The sequence below is a fragment of the Phymastichus coffea genome, unplaced genomic scaffold (genome assembly GCF_024137745.1).
Source record: "Phymastichus coffea isolate CEN01 unplaced genomic scaffold, Cenicafe_Pcof_1.1 PCOF00046, whole genome shotgun sequence".
Taxonomy (NCBI): domain Eukaryota; kingdom Metazoa; phylum Arthropoda; class Insecta; order Hymenoptera; family Eulophidae; genus Phymastichus; species Phymastichus coffea.
The window spans coordinates 171,302-191,148 of NW_026706857.1; the positions used below are offsets into that span (position 1 = coordinate 171,302).

The 19,847-nt window shown below is 47.9% G+C and overlaps 1 protein-coding gene across 2 annotated transcripts in view; it reads left to right on the top strand.

Moving 5' to 3' along the window:
* Positions 1 to 18,756, top strand: part of LOC131664879 (protein jagged-1b) — a 47,463-nt gene extending 28,707 nt beyond the window's left edge. The window contains exons 1-5 of one of the 2 annotated variants that reach the window (XM_058936312.1): positions 4,740 to 4,856; positions 6,322 to 6,613; positions 14,390 to 15,008; positions 16,232 to 16,872; positions 16,963 to 18,756. In XM_058936312.1, the coding sequence (XP_058792295.1) occupies positions 4,854 to 4,856; positions 6,322 to 6,613; positions 14,390 to 15,008; positions 16,232 to 16,872; positions 16,963 to 18,674 (3,267 nt within the window). In that variant the 5' untranslated portion in view covers positions 4,740 to 4,853 and the 3' untranslated portion in view covers positions 18,675 to 18,756. Of the gene's footprint in view, positions 1 to 4,739; positions 4,857 to 6,321; positions 6,614 to 14,389; positions 15,009 to 16,231; positions 16,873 to 16,962 lie in introns of those variants that run through there. The other variant, XM_058936311.1, reaches the window with a different exon arrangement.
* The last annotated feature ends 1,091 nt before the right edge of the window (positions 18,757 to 19,847 follow it).

The following is a 19,847-nucleotide window of genomic DNA, read 5'->3' on the forward strand; positions in this document are numbered from 1 at the left end:
TGAGCGTCTATGAATGTTTTCTCGTCGATTGATCGGGCGCAACGACGCGTGCGAAAGCCCGCCGAAGCATGAGCGACTCGCCATTTTCCGATTCGCCGATTTGCATACAAAACGGGAAGGAGAGGAGGAGCGACGGCGACAAGGGGTCGCGGAAACGAGGAATTCGGGAAAAAATGGGCGAGAAAGAAGCGCTGCGCACGAATGGCGAGCTTAATTCCTCGGACGTTAATAGCCGCGCGCAGCGCGGTGGTAGCGCGATGCGGTATTCGGGCCGCGCGTGTATACACACGAGACGTCGTGACGGAGGCCACGGCGGCAGCCGCAGCCAGCAACGTCGCGCGGTGCAGTCGTTAGATATGCCGCGGCGCCGCACACAGATGAAACTCCCTCTCTGGGCTTCGAAGCACCGTTCTCGTGCGGACAAGCCGCTTTTGCGGAATCCCAAAGGAGAGTCGCCGTTAGACGCTTTACGGCCACGACGAGAGTGCGGGAGAGCGGCATAATTGTTTTTATCCGCAAGCTTTTTCAAATTAATTTTCTCGCGCGCTCGCTCCAGGTTAATCGAACGAACGCGAGTGGGAAACGCGGATTTTTTCGTCCGACCGAAATGTCTCGGTCGACCGCGGCATAATCGCTTCAATTAAGACGGAGAACGAATAATAAATTTACCCATCGAGCTGCGAGACTACCTACATAATTGACTTATAGTGTATTTTATATCCGAGACGCGGCCTTTGTACACTGGAATCTTGCGTAGATATACACGCGGAAAAGAGCCGATCCTCCTTTCTTCTTCATTTAATTACCTACTCGCGCGCTTGCGTCTGCGTATTTGTGCCCATAGGAAATTTCGAACAATTAATCAGGCTGATCGATCGGACGCCCAGATAAATAGGTACGTACCGAGAGGAAGTCAATTAACGGGCCCGCGCTTTTATCAATTGAAGGAGGGAAGAGTCCTTAGCTGGAATACGCGCAGGCTCCAATTAGTATTCGACGCGTATAGGCACGAGCGGCGCAGCGTGCCAAGCAATCACTTCGATTTCACCGTGTAGTCGCACCTCGTCAAACAGCCCGACACGCTGGGAGTAGCGTAAACGCTCAGACGAATAAAACATCGTGCATTCGCATTTTATTGCCTTCCGTTTTTCCAAAATCACGTCGCTGCGAGATACGCGCATCGTGCACAAGTCCTCCTGCTGAAAATCGCGAATAAGCTCGAGTCGACTGCGATCGAAGGAAAAAAAAATCTCTGTTGGTTTTTCAGCAGGCAATTTTTTGTCGACCGCTGGAACGACTCGCCATTCCAGAGTCGTTTTCTCCGCGCGACAGCGGAGCGGACAAAGATTTCCCGATGGCAAAGAAATGATATATATCTATAGCAAGAGTAGCACGGGCGGTTCGCGTTTTTGTTCTTGATTGCGCACTCGTTAATGCGAACCAGTCATTTTTATCCCTTCGATTCAATTAGAACGCCGAGGCATATAGACGACAGATCGAGTATTTATTTGTCAAACATTCCGAGGCGTTTTAGAAATCTGCTTTTCCCGCGCGCGCGCGCGCGCCAACGCTGACGTTGATTGGAAAATAGATAAATGTAGCGACGAGGCCGCGTAAGACGACGATGGAGAAACAATCGGGAGTGTGCCAGTATCTATGCCTTTGGACTTTCAATTAGGTATTCTGCCAGAGACACTGCCAACTTCTTCTCAATCATTATCCAGCCAAGAGAACAAATTTTGTCCGAATGAAATGACTCATCAGGCGCCGTCGTCGCTGCAACATCAAACGCAATTTTCAAGTGGAGAAATCATATACATTCCGCGAGGGGAAGCCGACGAAGAGGAACGAAAAATTGTCGTCGCCTCGTTAATGAGTCACGAGTTATGTAGGCACCTTTCTCGAAATCAATCTGACAATGTGCTCAATAAATTAGCTTAGAGACGATCTTCCTGATTTCGCCATCGTCGCGATCATCATGAGCCGCGGGCGTGTATAAACGCCCACGCAGTTCCAATAAACACGCAGACGCCAGTTCCCAAGAACGACGAGCCGCCTGGACAGTCTCTCGCTAAATTCAATCGCTTCGCTTCGTTCCCTTTTCCTTCCTTCGGTATTGCTGCAGTCGCCACGGTATATTTGTTCAATGATCACGGCGCTTGTTCGGTGATGTATTTCTTGATCACTGTAAATCAATCGGGACAATTGTGTATTAATTGTGTAGAAATTGCACTGCAGACATGAGAAGCTCGTATAGTCGGATTAGACATCGAAAAATTTCTTCTTCTTCGCTTTCTTCCTCTCGGTATTATTAATATGCATAGCATAAGCATTGCAGTGCCCAACGACGTCAATTACGTGTTTGTTAAATAAGGTGACGAGGCCGTTTCTTTCTCGGAAGGCTGTGCGCCACCGACAAGGAGGAGCCTAATATTTTGGTTAATGAATGACACTTGCCTGGAACATGTGACAATGTCAATTGAGATTTAGGAGAGTTGCTCCCGTAGTCGCCCGTCGCGTCGTCATGTCCGCTACATCCTCGATGACCCTTCAAAAGACTTCCACGCTCGTCTCCTTTTCCTTCTTCGTCCGAACTTGTTTAATGAAGATGTTTTCGAGGAGATGTGTAATTACTCAGCGACGCAATTGGAACGTAAAATACCACTTGATTTTCATCCGGCAATGTGTATATGCGTTTTTCTTTATGTAATTGAATGCAGATGCGCCGTGGAATGACATCAAGAGTGCAAGCATTCCTGCCGCGTTCAAAAGCCGATTCTCGGTATGTACTCTCCGACTCGACGATAATTAAGCTCCATGCAGGGTTAATTAAGTTCATGGTCAAGTTAACAGTAGTGGTCTTTTCTCTCGCGCTATGCCTATCTTGCAAGTGCTGCTGCTCAATTGACGATCTGACTTCGAACTGAGATTTCTCTACGGCTCGCATCCTATTATGGAACGCTTACTTTCTTGCGCTCACTAGTTATGCGCTAATTTTAAAACACGATTACCCCAAAGCATTATTGCCTTGACAGATAGCCGTAGGTTTCACAAGCTCAAATGCAAACAGTTAACAAATCCCATTAGCAAACATTGCAGAATCACGAGTTTGCACTAAAATTCAATAATAATTTTCCTCCGGACAAAATAAAGAAAAAATTTCTCGCAATTACATTGAACAACCGTTACAGCAAAATGAATAAAATACTTCTGCGAACGAGCTGACGTAAAAATCAGCTACACGTAGCTGCGATACCTAGCGAGAGGTGCATCCATTGTAGTATCCTTTAAAATTAGCACAATACAATCGATAGCGCGCGTATAGTTGCGGACACAGGTATGCGCGCAGTCAGAGAGAGAGAGAGAGAGAGAGGCAAGTCGCGGCTTTTACACACCCGCGAAAGAAAGGAATGGAAGCTTTTCTACAATGTGGGGGCGGCGGCGGCGGCGGCGACGGCAGCGGCACAGTAAGGCACGTCGAAGAAAGGCGAGCAGAAAGGCGTGAGAAAAGCATGTAACAACGACCGACGACAGGAGTATATACAAGAAACCACCAATTAACACCAATTAACGTTCATCTGCGTTTCAGAGCCATGCGCACGCACTCGTCAGCTCCTGAAGCTGCGACCTACGTGTCACGGATTATATATATATATATAAAAAATTCAACTGTTATCGGCGCGTGGCCCATGCTGAATTACAATGCACGTTGCGGTTGTAGTCGAAAATTTTTCACCGCAAAAGTAGAGGCGTTTCACCGCGAGGAAAGAAAGCGTGGAATTCTTTTTATTTTCCCTCTCTATCTCTTTCCAAACGCGCGACAATGACGTCCTTGTGTCTTTCTCGAAGTACTGTATTACGCCGCGGTTTACTATTATTTTTTATTTCGTTTTGCAAGTTTCTCCTCTAGTGCGCAATCCGAGGCGTTCTCGAAGCAAATCAGCAAGACGTAAGGTAAACGATAAGCGCAAATCGACGTCGGATGAAATCAATCCGTTTGTTGGCGCTTTATCGTGGAATAACTATATGAGCCCCTCGCAAACTATATAGTTAAGCGGCGAAGATTTAACACATAATCGTGCGCATCGCTCTCTCGCTGACTTATCATCAATGTTACCGTTTTCTTTATTTCTCTCTCTCTCTCTCTCTCTCTCTCTCTCTAGTTCATTTCTCGTCGTCGTACAAAAGACGACAGTCGAACAAAGCGAGCTTTTGTAATTATGGCAAGCGTTTGGCTCTCTCACGAATCGCAGAATCCACTGCACATCGGACGGCGTCACGCACGAACTCCGATTGGTGCTCACGACTGTATCTTTCTGCTAGCGATAGAAGAAGAGGAGGACGATGCTATCTGTCGCTCTCTTTCTTTGTACAAACTTTGGCGGCAGCAGCTGTACTCTCTTGCCGCGCGCATTTGACCGCCTGTCAGCGTGACATCCATTTACATCTAGTAGTTGAAAGGATCTCAATTGTGCGGGCGCGCGTGTGTTGCGCGAATAATGCCGTCGCGAAGACAATTGTCGAGGTAAAAGGCGTATCGATGGGTATTAGCCACGTGATCTAGATCGTTAGGCTCGTTTTTTATGATCTTCTTTTTCACTCGTTAGAAAGTGCTTTTCGAGAACTGGCAGCAGCGATTTATTTAATTTGACAGTTCGGCACGTGCACCGAGAGCGAGTACCACTTATTTTTTCCTCTTGCTCCGAGGTTGCCGTTTCATGAGAAAGTTCAAGAGTTGCCTCGAGCGCGTGTAAAAAGTGTCGAGTGTCTCACTCAGCTCGGACCTTATCTACTAGCTTGAACACCTTTAACTCACTGTCTGTCGGCAGTGGCACTTGCTCAGCAAACAGTGTATGGTAAAGTTGCTGATTGATCTGCCAGAGAAAATTTAATTACGTGATTGGAAACCGCGATGTTCTGACGAAATTGTGGCATTACTGGATTTCATCAATTACCTACCAACTGTTAATTAATCGCAACAGGAACTCTGAGGACACTTCCAGCGAGCCAAAAGTAGTTGCGGCGCCGTCGCGGTGAATACATGTATAATGGTCAAGTAGTCACGCGCGAGGGCGGCCAAAATAGAGCACTCGACAGCGGCTTGACATTGGCAGTAGTCGCCGCCGCCGCTAATAGACCGTGTAATCTCGAGCGGCTCTCTCTCTCTCTCTCTCTCTCTCTCGACTGATGCTGGCTACTTTAACGGTATAATCTCGGCTAATAAAATAGCCCGGCGTTTTATTTACGAGGCGGCAGAGCTCCTGCGCCTTCTCCGTCTAATCAGTTATGCTCTGATAAAATCATAAGACGACCCGTTGAGAGCGACTCTCACAAGTAGCTAATTGTCCAATTCTCAAGCTCATTATCGTCCGCGATAGTCTATCGACTTATCCAAAACTCGTTCCGCTACAGTGTTCGATTTTTATGCGTGCATTTTTGAAGTAAGCAACTTGCGGCTAATAATAATTTGCGGATTTTTATGGTACTTCCGATAGTAAACATAGTTACGAGTCTACTTTTTACTCATTAGTGGATTGATTGGTGATTTGAAAAGCCGAGCGTTTTGCGGTCGACTATTTGGCTATAGAAACAATTCTTTTGTCGCCGCGAGAACTGTAAAGTGGCATACATTTTCGATGAAAAAGAAAAGAGGAGAGATTGGATCGCGCAGCCGTGTAAATCAAATCAAGATATGGAAGAGAGAGAGAGAGAGAGAGAGAGAGAAGACAAATGATTAATGAAGCTAAAAGCTGTACGTCGGAAAGAAGAAAAGAGAGGCTCACTGCGTGGCGCGCGTGTCAGGACAATTGGAGATTGATCGATTGATCGGTCGATCAATCGATTTTGATGGGCATGAATCGTCGAGCTTCTTTTTCTATACGCAACCCACGCGTCGATAGACTACAACTATACCACACACCAAAGATTACCAAATCATTACCAGTCGCTTCTCTTTCCTCTCGCGTACATACGTGTTACACCCATTAGAACCGATCTTTTGACACGAATGAAGAAATGCTCATTAATCATGCTGGACAAACCTCGCTTGATCTTTTACCAAATCTAAACTAACTGAAGTTGTGTTTGCTACTTACGGAACTTGTTGAATGTCGTATTAAGTTGTTGCATTAGAATGTGTTGTCTTAACGACTATAGCTTAATCAACCATATACTCGTGTACAATCGTGTTTTCGGATTCGTTTGGAGAACAATCATTCAAATTTCTTTGGAGTTTACCGACATACCGAAATAATCAAGCTACTCATTTTCTTCTCCGTGCAAATGGAATCAAACTCACCATAACAATTTTTCACGTTACAGAGACAATTCACGTTGATCCTGCAAGCGAGAGACGAAGGAAGTGGCGGTGTAGTGGAGGAGGCAAGTTACAGCGGCATCGTATTGCCCGGACCCTCGTGGCACACGCTCAATCATCAGGGCAGAAACGCTCATCTCGCTTACCGGGTTAGAGTACAGTGCGCTGATCATTACTACAACGCTACCTGCACCAAGTTCTGTAGGCCGCGAAATGATATTTTTGGCCATTACACCTGCGATGAGAACGGCGATAAAGCTTGCATCGAGGGATGGAAAGGCGTCGACTGTGAAACTGGTAAGATTTATTGTTTCGTTTATGTTGACCGATTAAGTTTAGGCTAGAATCAATGAGTATCTTGAAAAAAACCTACTCGTAAACATTGCACTCGTACATTCTCTGAAAGTAAATTTTTTGGATTTGAAGTTAATCTGAGCAAAAGAAGTAAAACGGAAATGCAGACAATGGAAATTTGATATTGTTTCGTAATCTTGATTGAGCATAACTCTAAAAAATGTCCGCCAAACAAAACTAAATTTAGGCCAAACCCAACTCAGCACGCGTGCGCGCAGAAACAACCATCTCCAAATAAAAGAATCTCAAGTCGAAGGGCTGTGATTGACAGTGAGAGCCGCGCAAAGCGAGATGTTAAAAAAAACTAGAGCGTCAGTCGTATGATAATGACAGTATAATGGTAGCGCTGGGCAGCACGTAGGTGCAGACAAAAAATTCTCACGATCTGAAAAAGGAGAAGAAGAAAAAGCCAAGTCAGAAGGATCGCCGGCTGATGAGCGGCAGCTCGCTGGACGTATATATACGCGTATACAATACATATGCAAAGCTATCCACGTAGCTAATCGAGGCTGTCTCAGTGAATTACAGCACGCCAGGCTGCGCCTGGCGAATTACATTCGCGCGCCGGCGTGTAATGTTCAGCTAGCTCACGAATACAAAAAAGAGCGGCACTGGCGGCTCGATCCCGTTTCGTAAAAGGATTCAATTTCGCAGGAGTAGAGCAGCGAGCGATCGCTTTCGATGATTAATTTTCGATAGCCTACCGCGCATTATAAGTTGCGCGCCGCGTGAGTCCACGGAGAAGCGAGCTCGGCTTTTTCTCTCGCAAGCTCCGCGGCCGAGAACTGCGAACGCGCGTAGGCTAGTTCTCATGCACGCGGCCGCCGCTTCCTCTCCGTTCGCGCCTATCCTCTGCCGCGAGCTCCGTGGCATTTTTTTCTTTCTTTTCATTTCGAGTCTGCACGCGCGCTTCCCTTGTGTCTTTACATAATTAATACGCGAGAAGCGTGCGTAAATTCGCGCACGCTCCGCGCGCCGTTCCGTTATTTATATTTGCCCACGCGGGTAATTGCATTTCCGTAATTGCCGTGGCACTCGCGCGCCACTTACACCAGCCAGCCGGAGGATAAACCTCCGATCGCTTGAATTACCGAACGAGCCTTCTTGCCGACGCTGAAATTTGCCGATTTTTGCCTCGCGTCGCCACCTCGATCGCCGCCTCATAATTATTCCGCGGTAAACATCGCTCGTTGGATATTAATTGATCGCGCGCTTTCGGCCAGGTCGTTTTCACAGAAATTGCGCAAGTTCGGTGTGTGCAGCTTGTGCAATATGCAAATACGGATCTGCCAGAGCGAATCATTCGTTCCGGTCGATCACTCTGCACGCGACGTTTCCCTCATTTCGCGGAGCTCCATTTTTTTTATATCCTTTTTATTACTTCCATCCACCTACGTATACGTAGTCATAATCGCAGCCTCGCGCACGAGCGATCGTTAGACCAACAATAAACGTAAAAAAAAGATCAAGCTTTATCTAGGTATTCTATTTACGTCGCTTCCGCGCGAGGACACTTTTTTTCTCCTCCATTTGCCGCCAGTGAAACGAGTGCGCGCGCTCCCTTTATCCGTCATTGATTAAAGCATCGCAGTAGTGGTAACGAGTCAAGTCGTCTCACAGTGTGGCGATCAATTAAAGGCCCTACCGAGCAGCAGCAGAGGCCAAAAAGGAAGTAGCACGAGAGCGGTGCGCGCTTGACGATAAGAGCCGCACCGAATTTACGAGGCCATCTCAGAATAGCCAATCTCGATTTATTGTAATTGAGCTGCGAACCGAGAAAAGTCAACGTTATTCATTGCTTCAAGTTTTTTTTCTTGCTTGCCGTGAAATCTAATCGTTACGTTTCGGTGTTTCTCGGCTGGATTCGTTTGCCATCGAAATCTTTGCATTTTACAGCGCGAACATCGTCGATTTTATTTGCTGGCGATCGCGTGAAAAAAACAAAAGAGAGAAAAGCTCAACTTCTGCTGAGCCTCGAGACCTCCAGACCTCACGTACGAAATCTAACGGGCTTTGCGCACACACATACATATGCGACTGCTCGTATGTGTACTCTTCGACAGAAAGAGACGACATCACGCCATCGCGACGCGACGACGCACAATGTAATATAACAGCTCTCTTTCTCTGCCGCCTAATCGCTACTTCCGTCTCGTTCCATCTCACTTGTATCTTTTCTCCAAGTGCACATGCGCACACGCGATCTCTTTCTTTTTTTTCTAAACGCGCGCGTACACAATCGAGCGGTACTTTTCTGCGTCGGGTGTAATTGGAAAATTCATGGTGGCACGCGGAAAAATCAAAGCCCGTGACCTCTCCGTCGCGATAAAATTACAAGGTGCCGATCGCGGTTTTTATTTATCATAGGGTATACGATGAATGATCCTAAGCCTCGAATGAAACGTAATCGATATATAGATATATGCATTACCTACGCGCAGCTTGTAGTGTCACAATCATTTTTATGAAATCCTAAATAGGACACTTTGAATGAAAACCGAGCCCATTATGTAAATGCTTGATAGTTTAGCCTTTAATATAAAAACAACCGAGCTGCTCGAGATGAAGTTTCACCTTTTTCGAGCGCGCTGTTTTTTATTCGACTAACGCGGTGCGTTTCTTTGTCGCCGTGACATTTTTAACGAGATGAAAAAGACATTAACGCCGTGATTCGACTGTAATATAAGTGAGCGAGAGAAGAGAGTAAGTACCCCAAGTTGGCTAGTATTGAGAACTCCTCTCTTCTGAGATGCGCGCGACGTCCTAGGGTAATGACTCAGCCACACACCGAGAGACGTTACAAATGAAATCACAAATTTCCCGCATGACTCTCATACCTATTCTCGCGCGTTGTTGCCGCACTTGATGCCCTGAAATTCGTTTGGGCGAACAATCGTCGCGGCGTTTGTGAAACCCGTATACGCCTGTTTATTTTACGGCGTCACTCGAACTATTTTCTTTCTCGTTCAAGAACGTTTCATTGGAAAGTTTTTTCTTTTTTCGCCTACTGAAAAATCTTTCTTGGCTACTCTTCGGAAGCAAATTCCTGGTTGAGCAGAGAACGTAAAACAATCGATTGATTATTACGTAGATGCGTTATTCATTGCCGTCCTACATACGCTCAGGCGAAATCTATTACACATTCCGTTTACGTCAGGTCATTTAAATAACTTCGTCCGCATCGCGCTTCCATGCGCACGTCAGCGTTTGATACTATAAACAGTTAAAACGCGAAGCATGTACGCATACACGCGTCGTCAAATACATAGGGGACGAATGTGCCTGTCTTGGATTTTCTTCATATTTAAAGTAGGCAAACGTCTGACTCGCCTCTATATATTAGTGTGTGTGCGCGCGCGCGAAGGGTATGCACGGGAAAACTGGCTTTGGGATTTTTGCAGGAGGGCGCCGTCGCCGCCACCGCCGCCGCCGTTGAAAGGTCAATCGGTAGATTTCACTCGACTCACGACTCGCGCGAGGAGGCAAGAGGCTTCTCTCTGTGCGCGCGAAATCCTCTCACTCTGTGTACACTCTTACCTCCTACTCTTCCACCTTCTCCACCAACGCTACGATATTTGCATAATGACCCAATGAATTTTAAAAGCCATTTCCCCAGCGTTTGCTCTTATCGCTGCCGCCTACTGCTTGCATATAGGATGCCTCCTCTTTTCCACGCTCTTATGGGACTTTCTTTCTTCATTTCGAATTTTCAAGTCGGAGATCCTTGCGCGCGCCCTTTCTTTTTTCGGTACTTTTCAATAAAAGCTCCGCGGCTACACATGCTACTTTCTAATTTGGATTTCCTAATAGTATACTCGTATATGACCTCGCGTATCGCAGGAGCACTTGGCTGATGACTTCAATTTAATATCGTGATGATCTTCGATAAGCGTGTAAGCTTCGATTGTTGGAATGCTGGGTATAGATGCAGCATGCCGTAGCATACTGTAACAGTCTTATTAGCACGCTCGACATCTCGCGCAAAAGACTAAAAGTGGTTTATGGATTTGTTTTGCTTTATCCTCGCTGTTGGTTGGAAGCGGGAAAATATGCCGCGAGAGTGTTGCCTTTGCTGCTGGCCGGATTCACTCGAGCGGCTCTCAACCAGCGCCTCTCACAGCAATAATATTATAGAATCTCGTTGGCAGCTCGCGATTATGGAGGCTGCGATGGCCCCGTCATAGTAAATGCGCGCGCTGCTTACAATGGAATTTTAACGAGCGATATTTGCGTAACCGATGAGCTGTGGGAAATAAAAGAGTAAGCGCGCCGCGACATTATAATCAAAAGTTTATTAATCCCTGCGCGCATCCACTACGTGTAACAGGTGTGCGGATACGCCTCGGCTGTTTATTTCCTTTTTTCGTTGCCGTTGTTTTATTATTTGTCTGCGCGTGAAACTTTAATTAATGTAGTCTATTGCACGCGGAAATTGTAAAATAACGAGAGAAATGCATGTTATCACTGATGAGAGAGGGCCGGAGAAAAGGATAAATTTACGGTATTTTTTACGACAATATGCGCGGGCTATTGTAGTAGTTCACACAGAAGACACGCGCGCTTATGGAAAACGGAATGCTCGAGTGCTATATAATGTTTAGTTGGGTCTAATGTTTAATTAGCGAAAGCTCGCGCGTCAAGTGTTGGAAGCTGCTTTTCCCGCTTTAATTGAACGTCAAGGTTTTGCCGATCCATACAAAGCTATAGTTCTCACGCTATTAAAGCACTTGGCGACGTGGCCGTTAACAAAAATCTCCGCGCACTCGCTCTCCCGCGTTGACGTACGAAGAGGCGCAGTGGTACGCACATGGGCTCCCGCGATCAGCGCGCGGATCTATCTCCTCGGAGGCATCCTATCCAGTTTCTCGCGAAGCAAGAAGAAAGCGCCGCGCGCTCGCGACGTTCCCCTTCGCGCCTGGCTCCTCTCGGCGACGCGATGCGCGCGTGTCCTTTCCGTCTTTCCTCCCGATGTGCCGCGGAGCTCTTCCGCGATTAACTTGTAATCCTTCCGATGGGAAAAGAACCGCGCTCTTCCTCGCTGTCAACTGCTAGGCGAAACGCTACGCGGCGAGAGAGGCTCGCGCTTACGTTACGCGTCACTTTCATCATTTCCATTGGGAACTTTCTATCGCGAAACTGCTGAAGCAGTTGGTTGCGCGCGATCGATCGATCGATCGTCGCGAGAGCTCGCCAAGGCGCAAAGCGATCGTTATATTGTGCCTCTACGCAACTGGTATCAATACTTGTCTGAGTCAGCGGGTTACGCTCACTTCGATGAAATACCCCATCCAAGGAGAACTTGATTCGAGATCGCAATCCTGCATTTTCACGCATTCTCACGGAGAATGAGTAATAAGAGTTGTCCGAGCATTGTGCGCCCATACGCGTAAAAAAAAAGAAAGATCGACGTCGGATGGAAGATAGCTCCGTAGCGCTCGATTGGATATGTAGGTCCTGCAATCGAGGGGCATTATTAATCAGTGGTGAGCGTATAGAGGCGCGTGTGATGTAACGGTACGGCGTGCCGGTGCGATCGCCGTCGCAGTGCTCGCCCCCACACAAGCGCGTGCAGAGGATCTCTCCCTTCGAGTCGGAAAATCCGTTAGTCCGCGACGGCGAGCGCGACGACGACGGCGACGACGGCAACGACGGCGACGCTCCGATTTTGCCCCGGCGACGTTAATTGGCGAGCCGTTAGCTCTGTCTCGCGCGCACAGTGATGGACGTTAATCGGAATTTTAGGCGCACGCTGAAAAATGTTGCCGCGCGCGGGAAGCCGGCTGCACGGGAAGCGTTACATAACGAAGCGCGGCGTTGGGAAAGCTTTGCTCTCTGCTCGCTCGCGGTGTCAAAGGTAAGCGGCATTTTTTCCTCGTGACCCATCTAAAAACAGATTGTGCAGGCACACGACGCCGATAAGCTCGACTGATTGATAGAGGCTGCTGCGTACATAGCAAAGCGGGCAGATCGAGCAACGTGATAAAACTCGGATGCATGCGCCTGCTTTTCTCCCCGACAAGCATTGTAATTTATAAGTTAATAAACGAAGAGAGAGAGAGGGAGAGAGAATGAATATAGCAGGAGGATCGAAGAGAGATGACCAGGCCATTAGGGATTTTCCGAGCTGCGTAATTGTTGAGACATTCAAGGCGTCTTCGGGCTCTGCGCTGCGGCCGCGGCGTGCGCGTAGCGTAATTGGCGGTTCGCTCGTAAATTACAATTAGAAAACGCAGTATAATTATGTCACTTACTTACGTACCGCCGAGCCGCGCCATCGCAGGGCTATGCGGAGAAAAGATCGCAGCGGAGAAAATGGGCTTGCACGATGGAAACTCAATACGCAGTATTATACGTACGCGCAGATTATTATTATGCAACTGCATGCGCGATCGCGACACCATCGCTCTCCACGTCTATTGAGTTACCCCTCTCTAGTACGATATCGGTTTTTCATCGTCGATCGAGCGCTAACCGTCCAGATAAATTCCGTCCTCCATGTGCATTATTGATTTACATCAACTCTCGCGATCTTGTGTACGAGTGTTCGAGCAATGAGGTAATTTCACGAGATGAAAATGGATCGCTATGAAGAAAAAAAAACAAGTCACGGTGGCAGAACCACAGAATGAAAATCATTTTCCGAGAACACGTCCTATACTCTATTTTATACACGTACACACACGCGCGCGCATACATTTTCTCGGAAGGCTTTTGCGCACTCACTCATGAATGGAATCCTGCGCGCGCGCATCAGTCGGCGATGATTTGCCTTACAGAAAGTAGATCAGCGAAAAAAGCCAGTCATATAAGCGCAGCATGAGCCTAAGAAAACATCGTTGGTTCTGTATTGCGAAAAACACCTTGGTAGACATTGTTTGTGTATACGTACGTCTTTATGAGTGCAGAAAACATTCGAAGGATCGTATGTCATAAAAGCGCGATTGAAGGAAAATTTCAATTAGCTGAGGCATTCTTTCGCTTTTTCCATTGTTTACCGATGGCATTCGGATGTTTCTTTTTTTACCCGATACGCTTCCGAACCAGTTTAATGATATACGCACTTTATTGATAACATGCGCAGGCATGAATATATTCTTACGAACATTTGTAGTGATGCAAATATTTTTATGATTTTGAAAGCAACATATGATTGTTGTACATCGATACTTTTTATTACATTACGAAATATTTATATTAATCAGAAGTATATTTTATATGTACAACTTGGGGTTTTAAATAACATAATTCATAATTTATAACTGTTATAATATTAGAATATTAATGATTCTTTCACAAAAACTGTCAATGTCACGATAGATTCAGAGTTTTACCACTAGATGTACAACGTTTAGCGTTGCATGTACATTTCGCGGAAATGCTATCTGCATGGTTTATTGCCTATGAAACTGATGCCAATGCGATTTTTACGTTGTATAATTGCTGCCTTAGTCAGTTGGAATGATTTTTCTTTTTGGAGTTTCTTTTACACTTTTATTTAACTTTGGAAATCCCATAATAATTTTAATTTTTCAAACGTCGTGTTAAATACGTGTTATTTATTATATAAGAAGCAATAAAAGTATAGCAATCGAATGATACGAGTAAACTTTATTGTTTACTTTGGTCAAAGTCAATTTCTTTGATTATAAAATTCTACCATAGATTCATAGATTGGATAGAACGTATAGAAAGCTGAATAACGTGCAATGATTGTTTCAGCTGTGTGCAAGGAAGGTTGCCATCCAGTACACGGCCACTGCAACGTGTCAGGCGAGTGTAAGTGTCGACATGGTTGGCGAGGAGAATTGTGCGACCAGTGCACCCCATACCCAGGCTGCAAGCACGGCTACTGTAACGGCTCTAGTTGGCAATGTATTTGCGACACTAATTGGGGCGGTATACTATGCGATCAAGACCTCAACTACTGCGGCACTCACGAGCCTTGCCAAAACGGCGGTACGTGCGAGAACACTGCACCCGATCAATATCGATGCACCTGTCCCGAAGGTTTCTCCGGGCCAACTTGCGAGAAGGTCGACAATCCTTGTGCTTCCAATCCATGCTTGAACGGGGCAACGTGTACGGAGGATGGAGAAGTCGCGGTGTGTAATTGCACCGAAGGTTTCGCTGGACAATTCTGTGCTACGGACATCGACGAGTGCGCGTCACAGCCGTGCCTCAATGGCGGTGTCTGCGTGGATGGAAAGAATACCTTCACCTGCAATTGTCCCTCAGCTTGGCAAGGAACCACATGTCAATTCGATGTCGACGAGTGTGCTCTCAAGGAGTCGCCATGCAAGAATTCCATAACCTGCTACAACCACGCTGGAGACTACACGTAAGTGGTTCGAATTAAGGCCGCACGACATCATATTAACATAAGTGAAAACTCGACGGGCTGACGACGTGTAAAATTGCTAAATAATAAGAAAAACTAAATGGCAGCGGCGCGAGCTTTAATTGAGACTGTTTTCGTATACCCATCGTGTCTGATAATCGTAACTTAATACGCGACGACGTTTCTTAACGTCAACTATACGCGGATGATCGGTACCATTTTCAATACCGAATGTTCCATGAATGAAAAAAAACATACGGACTAATTAATGCTAATTAGCCGAAAGAGAGAGAAAGCGTAATCAGTGGCGTCGCTCGTTGAAATCTCGACGTTTTAGCGCACGAGCGCGAGAGAGGAGAAAGAGAAAAATGAGCGCGCCAGTCGCTCAGAGGCATCGTTAATTGCAACAATTTAATTAACGAAAGAATTATTCCGCTTAGCCGACGAATTCCACGCGCGGCTAGATACGACTCCATCAAGCCACGAAAGTGTCAATTACCGGGGCGTATTTCAACATATCCTCGACGACGAGCGACGACGAAGACTACTCAGTGTCTTCGTCAGCGCGCACTTGCACCGGTTCTCATTAGGATCGCTGCAGGCGCCCTACTGCTCGCCGCGCAGCGATATCTAACAAGGAGCGAAGGCGCGCGCGTGTCCTCCGACAGAAAAACCTAGCGAGTCAGTGATTTTCCCATAGGCGACCAAGTTTTTGCTTCCTTTTCAATGTTTTTGCGAGAGAGAGAGAGAGAGAGAGAGAGAGAGAGAGAGAGAGAGAGAGAGCTACGCGGATTATATCGTTGTAATTGGGGAAGAGACGGGAGCTTTAATAATGCTGACTCTTGATTGTCCGTCGTCCGCACGGTCGGCTCCTTGGGCCGCCGCCTTGTCTTACGCCATGCACTTTATGTATTTTGGTGAAGCATACCAAGAGGCAACGAGTTAGTTGGCGAGCGAGCGCGAGCAGGCGAGAGTCGCGTGAGAAAATCCGAGGAGCGCCAGAGCGAGCTGCCTTTCTTTTCTCTAGCTTTGAATGACGCTGGTCTCATTAGCTGCCAACTCGTTTCCTCTACCTTCGACCTGCCTCGATTGCCAGGCGATTGCCAGTAGGCGCAAGCAGCAAGCAGCAATAAACGCATCCGTCGAAATTACATAAATTTTAGGCGTAATCGATAAGTGCTCGTTACCGCGCCACGAACTAATTGAATTTTGTCGTTTCGCAGGTGTAAATGTCGAAGCGGCTTCACGGGCAAGAATTGCACGAAAAACATCGACGACTGCGTGGGCCAGTGTCAGCACGACGCGCTGTGCATCGATCTGGTGAACGACTATCATTGTTCGTGCTCGGCCGGTTACGCGGGTAAAGACTGCGAGGTCGACATCGACGAGTGCGCCTCGAAGCCATGCCTCAACGGCGGCGAATGCCGTGACCTCGTCAACGGTTACGAATGCGTCTGTCCGGTCGGCTACACCGGCAACCAGTGCGAGATCGATCGCGACCACTGCACGCCAAATCCATGCAAGAACCTGGCACAGTGCTTCAACACGCAAACGGACTATTACTGCCACTGCCCGGCACACTGGCAAGGCAAGAACTGCTCCGAGCCAGCGATCCACAATCCAATGTTCGGACTACTGGACGACACTCTGGGCTGCGGTAACGAAGGCACGCCGTGCTCCGGGCGCGGCAGATGCGGCAACGGCCAGTGCATCTGCGACGCGGGCTACGCGGGAGTTCACTGCCACGAGAACATCAACGACTGCCGCGGCAATCCGTGCCTGAACGGCGGCACCTGCGTGGACTTGGTCAATTCGTTCCAGTGCATCTGTCGAGAAGGCTGGACTGGCGATCTGTGCGATCAAGGTAACTACGACCACACCAACAATCCATCTAAACAGCTACTCGCTACGGTTAAAGTGTCCCATGCTAACGCGATGCTATCTAACACCTTAGACGTGGACGAGTGCTCGACCAATCCGTGCCGCAACAACGGTACTTGCGTAGACGGCGTGGCGGACTTCAGCTGCATCTGCCGCAACGGCTGGAAAGGCAAGACCTGCGCGCTGCGAGGCGGACACTGCGAGCCCGGCACTTGTCGCCACGGCGGCACCTGTCAGGATCACGGCGACGGCTTCACTTGCCACTGTCCGCTCGGCTGGGAAGGGGCCGCCTGCCACATCGCCTCGCCCGCCTGCGCCTCCAGCCCCTGCGAGAACGGCGCCACTTGCGTCAACACCGCCGACGGCGGCTATCGGTGCATCTGCCGCGAGGGCTTCGAGGGCGCCAACTGTCGCCGCGACGTCGACGACTGCCAGGCGCTGCCTTGCCTCAACGGGGGACGCTGCGTGGACGGCGTCAACTGGTTCAGGTGCGAGTGCGCCGCGGGATTCACGGGCCCCGACTGCCGCATCAACGTCAACGAGTGCGCCAGCAGCCCCTGCGCCAGCGGCGCCACCTGCGTCGACGGCATCGCCAGCTACTCGTGCTTCTGCCCGCCCGGTCGTACGGGCAGCCACTGCGAGATCCGCATCGCCGGCGGCCCCGGCTGCCTGGCCGCGAGCTGGGACGACGACTGCAACGTCTGCGAGTGCAGGAACGGCAAGACTCAGTGCAGCAACGTCTGGTGCGGCCCTGGCAACTGTCTGAACGGCACGTCGTGCTTGGCGCACGAGGTGTGCGTGCCGTCGCCCGGCGAAAGTTGCCTGGTGCCGTCGTGTCCGCCGTGGGGCGAGTGTCGACCGGTGGAAACGGGCAGGAGAGTTGGCCCGCCGGCACTGCCCGCGCCTCCGTCCTGCTGGCCTGGACAAGCCACGACCGGGCCGACCTGCTCAAGACTGACCATTCTGCTGAGGAGAGACTCTCTGTCGTCGGGCACCTCGGTGGAGGTGCTCTGCCGGCGACTGCGACGGCTGCTGGCGGACCCGCGACGACCTCAGTCCGTGGTGTTGCTGTGCGACCTCAAGCCCGGCGACAACGACACCATCGAGGTGACCATATTCTCCGAGGCGGCGTCCGCGGCGGCGCGCGACCTCGGCGAAGCCCTCAGCAGACCGCTCGGCAGGCCACTCGCCCTGGCTTCGGTGCTCGAAGTCAAGGTCGAGACGGCCTTGCTGAGCAGCGACGCGACCATTGCTGGAAGCAACGGTGGGGGCTACTTTGCTCTACTCGGGGGAGTTCTTGCGACGATACTCCTGCTGCTGGTACTCACGGGACTCTGGTACATCAGGCAGTCGAGACAGAGGTCGGGATTGACGGCGACTACGAGCAGCGAGACCTCGCTACACAGGCACCGGAGTGACCTCGACGAGAAGTCAAACAATTTGCAAAACGAGGAAAATCTCAGAAGATACGCCAATCCGCTGAAAGAGCAAGATGCCGAGCCAAGAGTTTCAGTCGTCAGACCGCTTTCTGGTGCGACCTTGGGTCCTTTGGGACTCGCCGAGGAGAGCTTGGAGATGGTCAGCGAGGACGCCAGACATAGGCTACCGCCGCTGTATAAGCCACCCTGTGCCGAGATGAAGAACAACACGGCAAGTTTTAGTTACGACAGTCCGCTCAAACCGTACAATAAGCCTAGATTGCAGGAGCCCGCGTACAATACCATGCAGTACCAACCAGGCACGAGTCAAGCGAATCCACATCAGATGATGACGGTGCACGTCTGAAAGTGAGAACAGTGCTATTCGAGTGCTTCATGTGAAAACTCTTGTTTTTTTATCATAATATACATTCGCGAGTGGATTTTTGTGAGAGGAGAGAGAGAGAGAGAGAGAGAGAGAGAGAGAGAGAGAGAGAGAGAGAGAGAGAGAGAGAGAGAGAGAGAGTCTTGATTTAACTATTTTGAGACTTTGTAGAGACTTTAAGGAATGTGTGCGTGAATAGATGAGAACAGTGTGTTGATTGTTTCTGCGAACAAGCCAATTCTTTAATTTTTTCTTCTTTTCTTTGTAAATGAATGATATACGGCGAAAAAATTTAGCTTAATTGATATAGAGATGACTTTCTAGAAGCATTATGCGATTGATACACTTTGGCGCTCTCCGCACAGAGTTTTATATTTAAATGTAACTCACGTATTCTTTCCTAGAGAGGTGTATTTACTATTCGTTCTCTTCTTCTTTTTATCTATCAGAGAGATGACATTTTCTTTCGTTGTCGATTTATTTTTTTCATTCTAATGAATTTGCTTTGTCTTCAAGGGTTCTTAAATTATTTTCTTGTGTAATTTGTAAATATAACAACGATTTTTGTCTTGTAAAACGAAATAAGTGCATTGAAACAGCGAATTTTGATAAACGACGAACGTGAAATCTCTTTTTAAAACGAAAAAATCAATGTCGTCTGACAATAATTAAATTTAAAAAAAATGACCACGACATACGACTGTTTAACGATATATAATGATAATTATGTCGAGTTGTTATCGTTGTACATATGTACATAGCCTGTACTTATTAATTTTACTAAGCCTGTATAACCGCATTATTGATTGCGGGGCATGGATCTTAAAAGAAAAATACGAACGAAACGAGAAGACAACGCGAGTTAATCCAAGATGTTTTAGATGTGCGAACTGATTTATAAAAAACAATAATAACGTCACGCATTGCGTCATTTTGGACTTTGTTGGACGACGAATACATGTGAACTTGATATATATGCGATGCAGAGACGCAATAAAAGTATCATACCGACAGCGACTCTCTGGTTGTGACACTACAAGTGAAACTGTTCTTACTTTTATATCGATTTGACAGGTGAATTTTCTACAATTGAAAGTCTAACGGAAGAATTCGCAATCAATAAATTTAGTAGATTTTGAAATAAGTAAATGTTAA